Source organism: Lolium rigidum, chromosome 3, assembly GCF_022539505.1.
Source record: "Lolium rigidum isolate FL_2022 chromosome 3, APGP_CSIRO_Lrig_0.1, whole genome shotgun sequence".
Lineage (NCBI taxonomy): Eukaryota > Viridiplantae > Streptophyta > Magnoliopsida > Poales > Poaceae > Lolium > Lolium rigidum.
Window position 1 is genome coordinate 232,917,053 of NC_061510.1, and position 8,907 is coordinate 232,925,959.

The 8,907-nt window shown below is 47.9% G+C and overlaps 1 protein-coding gene across 1 annotated transcript; it reads left to right on the forward strand.

Annotated features, from left to right (window-relative positions):
• Window positions 1–1,675: 1,675 nt before the first annotated feature.
• On the forward strand, window positions 1,676–5,088 carry LOC124696172 (protein NPG1-like). The gene is made up of 5 exons (XM_047228936.1): window positions 1,676–1,852; window positions 2,574–2,799; window positions 2,923–4,115; window positions 4,204–4,348; window positions 4,452–5,088. Exons 1-5 carry the CDS (start codon window positions 1,676–1,678, stop codon window positions 4,769–4,771), a joined length of 2,061 nt encoding a protein of 686 aa, XP_047084892.1. The 3' UTR covers window positions 4,772–5,088.
• Window positions 5,089–8,907: the final 3,819 nt, after the last annotated feature.

Genomic DNA, 8,907 nt, shown 5'->3' on the forward strand with positions numbered 1-8,907 from the left:
CTCCACCACCACCGACACCACGCCGTCGTGCTGTCGGATTCAAGAGGAGCTACTACTTCCGCTGCCCGCCGGAACGGGGAGGTGGACGTCGTCTTCATCAACAACCGAACGTGTGACCGAGTACGGAGGTGCTGCCCGTTCGTGGCGCCGAAACCGATCGTGATCAAGATCTTCTACGCGCTTTTGCAAGCGGCAAGTGAACGTCTACCGCAGCAACAAGAGCCTCATCTTGTAGGCTTTGGAATCTCTTCAAGGGTGAGACTCGATACCCCCTTGTTGCTACCGTCTTCTAGATTGCATCTTGGCTTGGATTGCGTGTTCGCGGTAGGAAAATTTTTGTTTTCTATGCAACGTAATCCTACAGAGGGTCCTCCTCCGCCGTCGATGAGAAGAAACTCCGAGGGTAGGCGCCGCTGGTGGAGCGCCCCAGGCCGGACCGTCGCCGCCGTCCTCAACCACATCAAGGCGGGGAACTCTCCCATCCAGCAGATGCCACCGCGCACTTCGGCGTCCTTCTCCGGGCACCGCGGGAGCTCCTCCCGGATGCCACGGCAGATGGCGTCCACATCTTCGTCCTCCGGATCGGCGCCGCGCTCGTGTTCCACGGGCTCTGCGCCGACGACCCTACTCCACGTCAAGCCGGAGCCCGTCTCGCCGCCGCGCAAGCGAGGATGCGGCGTAGTCATCCGCAAGAGGCACCCGTCACCTCCGCGCGGCCGTCTCGTCCGCATCAAGCTCGAGCGAGAGGAGAACGGAGGCCACGCCAGCGGGCTCCTTCGAAAGCCGAATAAGGAGCCCCCGCCCGCGACCTCCCTCGACGGCGAGGAAGACACCATCCTTGAGGCGGTGTTGGAGCACTCAAGGAACGACGTCGTCCCCGCCGATCTCCAGATGCCACTCGACGAGGCACTCACCTGGTCGAAGGCGGAGTGGGAGAAGGAGGAGGCCGTCGTCGCCTCCGCCTCGGCGCGTCGGGCCCCAGGCCAGGGCAGCTGCTGCTAGCCGCACGCGCCGCCGCCGAAGGACGACGACAACTCCGACGACTACACGGCGTTCTATCGCCATTTCGGCATGTAGACGCCGGTTTTTGTTTTGTCTACCATCTGTACGTCGAATTCAGATATGTAAGAACTCAACGAAAAAACTTCAAACACGCCTAATATGTATAAATTTAGCCTAATTTGGTTGCGTTTTTCTACATTTCGTTCGCAATTCAAAATATTGCATCAGGTTGCCCTAGGCTCCTCACTGGGAAATTGAACCTCCCTAGATCAAAAGTTTCATAGGGTTGGATTTCCGCCCAGGGAGAGCCACCGTGTGGAAATGCTCTTGCACCCTGTATTTCTCGAGAGTTAGCAGATACACGCAACTCCTCTTTGTTACTATTATTAGCTATTTACCTGCATGCCAATTTTTCAAGAAAAATTGTAAGGACTCCCATAAAATTTTGTAGCGGTGTCTCTGGTGAGCTTTACACGTGGCAGAAACCAGCAGACAGGAGAGAGAGAGAGGGAGGGAGAGACTAAAATTAGAAGAAGAAAATTTCATCAGTGGAAAGGCGCAGGACGGTGGAAGACGTTGCCGCCTCCGCTTCTCTCCATTGACGACGAGACCGAGCACCTCCCAGGTCGACGAGATCGGGTGCCCGTCGGTGCGAACCCTCTGCTGCATTGGCATGGCGGCGGAGCCGGAGGACGGCGGCGAGGTGGCCCCGCCTGAGGCGGCGGCGGCGGCAGAACCGTCTCCCCCGGCTAAGGAGGATCCGGCGGATCAGCCGAGCGCGGGCGAGGGAAAGGCCAAGGAGGCCGAGCCGCCGACGTCGTCGGGCGAGGGGCTCTCCCTCAACTATGAGGTCCGATATCTCTCAACTTTTTTTTTCTGAATATGTGCCTGGCAGCCGGGTGTGGTTGTCCTGGATAATGCTTTCATGGTGTGAATTTGGTTGAAAAGAAATGGCCATGCTCGAGAATTCAGTGTGGTGCATTTTTCTGAAACATTTGATTGCTTGAGAGGCCTTGTGTGAGAAATTATTGGGCATGTCATGCCAAGTTCCTAAGTGTGATTTCATTCCAATCGTGGTACAATTTCATTGCTCCATTTGTCCATTTCTGAATTGTGGCTTTTTGTTGTTCTTGAAATATGATAATACAATGGTAGCAAAGAACTGCTTTTGATTGGGTGAGTGAATTGTTAATAATCTCAATCTCAATATACGTATCAAGACTTAATGAATATCCCGTAATTATATGGAGAATGGTAGTTTTCTTGTCAAAATTGCGTAGAAGAACTTTTCCTATTTCTATTAGCAAGACAAAAAAAAACAATGTGTTTATGTGTACCACGTCCTGGCAAATGTCTCACTTACTACATGGAAGGAAAGTAGGAAAGACACCAGTTTCAATGATTATGATGAGTTGATTTATTGTTTCAAATATGTGATGTATACTGACAGTTGTTACTTTTTTTAAATGAAGTTGAAACTTAGCTTATCTCATGGAGAATTCCGGCTGCCACTTTTTTTCTGGTTTGTTACACCGCAATACCAAGTTCATTCATATCTCTACTGATAATAGGAAGCGAGAGCTCTATTGGGAAGGCTGGAATTTCAAAAGGGCAATGTAGAAGCTGCACTTTGTGTGTTTGATGGAATAGACCTTCAAGGTGCCATTCAGCGCTTCCAACCATCCCCCGGGAAGAAAGGCCCAACAAAAGATTCTGACCCGCCAAATGCTGCTACTCTTGTTCTTGAAGCCATTTACTTGAAATCATTGTCCCTTCAGAAGCTAGGAAAATCAACAGGTAACAAATTGCTATATATCACGATTTTGTTCGACCAAGAAAAAAAACCGTTTGCAAAATGTTTTCATTTAAGCTCATGTTTGACTATGTAATGACTCGTGGAAATACTTGCCGAGCATGCAGAGGCCGCTCAACAATGCAAAAGCGTCATTGATTCTGTTGAAAGCATGTTCCAGAATGGCACCCCTGATATCGAGCAAAAGCTACAGGAAACTATCAACAAATCTGTGGAACTTCTCCCAGAGGCATGGAAAAAAGCTGGAAATCTTCAGGAAGCATTAGCTTCATACCGACGCGCTCTTCTCAGCCCGTGGAACCTCGACGAGGAATGCGTCACAAGGATCCAGAAGAGATTTTCTGTTTTCCTGCTCTATGGCTGTGTGGAGGGGAGCCCGCCCAGCTGTGCTTCACAACCTGAAGGCATTTTTGTTCCAAAGAACAATATTGAGGAGGCTATTCTACTCCTCACGATACTGCTGAAGAAGTGGTATCAGGGAAAGACCCACTGGGACCCCTCAGTGATGGAACATTTGACTTACGCATTGTCGATTTGCAGCAAACCATCTCTTGTCGCAAATCATCTTGAGGAGGTTCTACCTGGGATATATCCTCGTACAGAGAGATGGAACACACTAGCATTTTGCTACTACGGTGTTGGTCAGAAAGAAGTCGCTCTGAATTTTCTGAGGAAGTCCTTGAATAAGCATGAGAATCCGAAAGATACAATGGCATTGCTGTTAGCTGCTAAGATATGCAGTGAGGAACGCCATCTTGCTTCTGAGGGTGTCGAATATGCAAGAAGAGCAATTGCAAATACTGAATCATTAGATGTTCATCTGAAGAGCACCGGACTTCATTTCCTAGGGAGTTGCCAGGGTAAGAAGGCTAAGACTGTTTCATCCGACCACCAAAGATCTCTGTTGCAGACAGAAACCATGAAGTCGCTAACGGAGTCCATGACTCTTGACCGCCAGAATCCGAACCTAATATTCGATATGGGAGTTGAATATGCTGAGCAGCGGAACATGAATGCAGCACTGAGATGTGCAAAGGAGTTTATTGACAAAACTGGTGGATCGGTCTCGAAAGGTTGGAGGTTGCTAGCGCTGGTCCTCTCCGCGCAGCAGAGATACTCTGAAGCAGAAGTGGCGACCAATGCCGCATTAGACGAGACCGCAAAGTGGGATCAAGGTGCATTGCTCAGGATAAAGGCTAAGTTGAAGGTCGCTCAATCATCACCCATGGAGGCAGTGGAAGCATACCGGGTCCTTCTTGCTCTTGTTCAGGCTCAAAAGAATTCCCCTAAAAAAGTGGAGGTTTGTTTCCTTGATCAACTGCAGAAAACCATTCATATACTATTTTTCTGCTGTTAATTTCTTCATTAGTTCTACTACTGTGCTTCAGGGAGAGGCTGATGGAGTTACAGAGTTTGAAATCTGGCAAGGTCTTGCAAATCTGTACTCCAGCCTCTCACACAGAGACGCCGAAATATGTTTGCAGAAAGCCAGAGCCCTGAAATCATACTCTGCTGCGACACTCCAAGCCGAAGGTGAGACAAACTCGTAAACCACATCCATGCCACAAAAAGAGAAGGTTCATGTCACCAAATTCTTACAAATTTTCTCTTCGTTGTATGATTTAATGCAATGCAGGTTACATGCACGAGGCGCGCAGTCAGAGCAGCGACGCGCTGGCTTCTTACGTGAACGCCTCGTCAACCGAGCTGGAGCATGTGCCGGCCAAGGTGGCCATCGGCGCGCTGTGCTCCAAGCAGGGGTCCAAGTACCTCCCGGCGGCGAGGTCCTTCCTCTCCGATGCTCTGAGGGTCGAGCCGACAAACCGGATGGCGTGGCTCCACCTTGGGAAGGTGCACAAGCTCGACGGGAGAATCGCTGATGCTGCCGACTGCTTCCAGGCAGCGGTGATGCTTGAAGAGTCGGATCCTGTAGAAAGTTTCAGGACACTCCCATGAGATGTTCGCAACATCATAAACTCATTGACTGGATATCTAGGGGTGAAGCACTGCCTCAGTACGGGCTGCACGACCGCTACGAAATTGGGGTAAACTTTGAATGGTAGATGACCCAGAAATACTTTTACTCTCCGCATTGCTCTCAACTCTTATTCTTCATTATTTGCCTAGCACCTAGCTGAGATCATTTATCAGCTGTGGGGGTAGATTCCTTTGAAGTAAATCGATGTGTATAGGAACAATTTCTTAGTATGCTGTTTTCGCAACAGGAAGGGAGGATCCTTTTATGTATATTTTACCTTGGTCTGATGCTTGTTATAATCCATACTCCATATGAAATTAGCCGTCATATACTTCATTGTGCTGTTTGGAGGGCTCGCAAAAATAAAATTGAATGGCTTCGGGATGATAATGGGGTATTTAAAACGGCCCCAACGGATATGCAACTAATGGCAGTGTCCTATTTCAAATCATTATACACTCGTGATCCTTCTGTGGACTGTGAAAGTTTGATTGAGTTAACTCATACTCAATTATGCAAGGAGTTCTCCAATGAGGAAATAAGTGATGCTTTGTTTCAGATTGGTTCTATTAAAGCTCCCGGTCCGGACGGTTTTCCTGCTCGGTTCTACCAGAGGAACTGTGAGCTTATGTGTGGCGATGTGATTCATGCGGTTAAACGCTTCTTCGACCCGGGGTTTATGCCAGAAGGTATTAACGACACTTCAGTTGTTTTAATTGGGTGTGCGTGTGTGCGTTCATAGGGGTGAGTGTATGCGCGTGTATGTGAGCGCCTGCGTTTGTACCGTGTTTCTCAAAAAAAAAAATCCAAAAATTGACAACCCTATGGAGTTGAAGGATTTCCGTCTTATTGGTTTATACAATGTTTTGTACAAGATAGTTTCTAAATGTCTTGTCAACAGACTTTGTCCCATTCTCGGGGGGGAAATCAGAGTGCCTTTATCCCTCGGATGATTACTGATAACGCACTACTTGCGTTTGAGTGCATTCACTATATGGACCATGGTTCTTCCCCTGACTCCTCCTTTTGTTCATAAAAGTTGGATCTATCTAAAGCTTATGACAGGGTCTACTGGCATTTCTTGGAGAGTACAATGTATAAAATGAGGTTATGTGTGTTACCACGGTGAGATATTCAATCAAGTTTAACGGAACTCTTCCGTAAGCATTCTCTCCAACTCGCGGTCGTTGGCAAGGGGATCGCCTTTCCCCTTTTATTTTCTTGTTTGTGGCAGATGGTTTATCTACACTCCTAAGACATGAAGTGGATGCACTGGTTGTGAAAAGTACCTTGGATACTTATGCAGTGAGTACGAGTCAACTCATAAATCCCGAAAAGTGCTCAATCTTTTTTAGTAACTCTTACCTGCCAGGTGTTCAAGTGGGGATCAGAAACATCCTTCATGCTGAGAAACAAGTTTTGGAAGCTAAGTATCTTGGTCTACCCACTAATCACGGCTAAGTAAGTTAATCATGGAATGGGAAGAGGGTCTTATGGTCCAAAGTGCAAGAGAAGTTCTTATCAAAGCAATCAAGCGATCAGTATGTCATGGGTGTATTCAAACTCCCCTTTGATCTTTGTGATGATCTTACTAAATCCATCCGGGATTATTGGTGGGGTGTAGAGGATGGGAAGCCCAAGATGCATTAACTGAGTTGGGCCAAGCTACATCGTACAAAACAACAAGGTGGTTGGGGGTTTAGAGACATGAGGGTTTTTAATCAAGCATTACTAGCACTTGGCGGCTGCTAGCATTTCCAGATAGCCTCGTCGTCCGTGTTTAGAAAGCAAGATACTACCCAGATGGTGAGCTCATTGACACTGTTTTTATAGGGACCCCCTCGTCTCCCCATCGTAATCGTCGCCTACGACGTGTTTCTGAACTGATAGATGAGGCTGGGCGGTGGAAAAATAATATGGTTCGATCAAATTTTCTGCCGATAGATGTTGATGCCATATTGCGGATGAAACCGTCGCAACGTTTAGATGAAGATGTACTGCCTTAGCAACCTGAAAAATCCGGGATGTTTACTATATGCAGTGCATACAAGCTTGGGCTGATCAACAAAATTTTGCTGCCTCTAGCGGATGTCCAGATGGTGATGATTCATGGTGGAATTTTTTTTAGCAGTCTTTGGTACCCCCAAAGTTAAAACCTTTGCGTGGAAGGCGGCTTCTAGTTGCCTAACTACTGAGCAGAACAAACTGAGATGAAATATGCGTGTTACTGGCCAGTGTAACATCTATCATGCGGCCATGGGAGACGTCTCCCATGCTCTCTATGCCTGCCCGCATGCACATAATTTATGGATGGCCATGAGGCAGTCCTGGTCGCTCCCTGGAGAGGACATACTCAAAGTCTCATAGTACCATTGGTTCAAGTGTGTGCTTCAGAAAGTTTCTGCAGACTTGATCGATTCTACCCTTCTTGTGGCGTGGAGAGCACGCAACGAAGTTACGCATGACAAAGCTCTGCCATCTATTGAGAGATCAAAACGTTTTCTGGAAGGTTATCGACACCTAGCCCAGGAGGTACAACATCATACGGTGGAAGATCTAGTCAAAGGGAAACAACTAATGATCGCCAACAAATGTGTTCATCCACAACAGGAGTTGGTGAAGTCCCTAGATAAACCGTGGTGCAGACCACCAGTTGGGTGGGCAAAACCATGATGGTTCCTTCCGCGATGAAGACCAATCTGCCGGGCTAGGCATGATTTTACGTGATTCTAACGGCCATCCGGTCTTCTCCTCATGTCGTTTCCTTGATGACTGTGAGATCCCAAGCTCGTGCGTGCACCGAGGGACTTGATCGTGCTTTATCCCATACTCGGATCCCACTAATAATTGAGGCAGATTGTGTTCAATTGGTTGCCATGGCAACATCGTCTGGTCTGGATCGATCTCCTCTTCTACATCTAGTTTCGGTTATTAGGAGTTTATCCAAAGATTTTAGAGTGTGTTCTTTTCTAAAAGTGGAACCAAGTCAGGTTAGGGTTAGTCACCATCTAGCTAATCTTGCTAGGTTGGAACACCGTTCTGAGTCTTGGTTCTTTTCAGGATCTGAAGCTATTCTCTCAGATGCTTTGAGTCCGACCGTTGTGTAACTCGTCCTGAGTAATGAAGTTCATGTGTTACCCGCAAAAAAGAATATATATACGTCATTGTCCATTTTAGGGTAGTTTGCTGTCATAGTGCTGCCACTGATGGGGTTTCCCGTCGATCAATCAATGTTGGTCGTTGCAAACCTAGGTCATCGATGTGTTTTGGCTTGTAGCTCCAATTAGTCGACTATGCTTAGTACTGAGAAGCCATGGACTGCCGCACCCGGCGGCTTCAATATCTTACAAAGTTGATTAAAAGTTGCCTAAAATTTAAACCTAAATTAAACCTAATCTACTCGTTGGAGGGGCCTGCTTCGTCGTTGTTGGCACTGCTGCTTGGCCCGCACACGCCTCTCCGCCTTGTCTTCAGACGACATGACCCTCCTCTCCTGTTCCGGGTGGTCAGCGAGGTAGTTCCTCTCCGTTGTGCGCTGCAACGATGGGCCATGGAAGTCCGAGGTGCGCTGTTGTAGCAATACGAGAGGTTGCACGGTGGTGAGAGACCCCCATTTGGCATTCAAGATAAGCGATATTGTTTTGGCTCTTTTGCTCCTTATTTTATATTTGAGGCATAGGAAACACCACACGCTTATGTCATACACACATCCTACCATTTGATCTATCACACTTTCCTGGTGAGTTTAGTTTTTGAAGAAATCATCATTTGGAAATTGTCTGGCGATTCGGGCGCAGAAACCGGCGGCGCCGGCCGTGCCAATGGAAAAATTCGGGTTTGTGCCGAAAGTCCTTACAGAACAGGGTCCCGGCGAAATCGGAAAAATTTCCAACGGGCCAGATTTTTCCACTGAGGCGTCCGACAGGTCGGTCTGGGTTTGGCTCAGGCTGCCGACATCTTGCTCTTCCTCCCAGGGTCACCGGAACGTTCAGGCTGGCTGGTGTGTGCACCAAAACGTTCCGGCTGGGAAACCAGCTCTGACGATTTGCCTCCCGGTTCTGCTCGCATGATTTTTTTCAAACGCTATATTTCACCTTGGACTATAAATACTCAT

Coding starts and splice junctions, on each gene's coding strand:
- LOC124696172 (XM_047228936.1), top strand. CDS start 1,676: ATGGCGGCGGAGCCGGAGGACGGCGGCGAGGTGGCCCCGCCTGAGGCG. Junction 1,853..2,573: donor GGCTCTCCCTCAACTATGAG/GTCCGATATCTC, acceptor TACTGATAATAG/GAAGCGAGAGCTCTATTGGG. Junction 4,116..4,203: donor ATTCCCCTAAAAAAGTGGAG/GTTTGTTTCCTT, acceptor ACTGTGCTTCAG/GGAGAGGCTGATGGAGTTAC.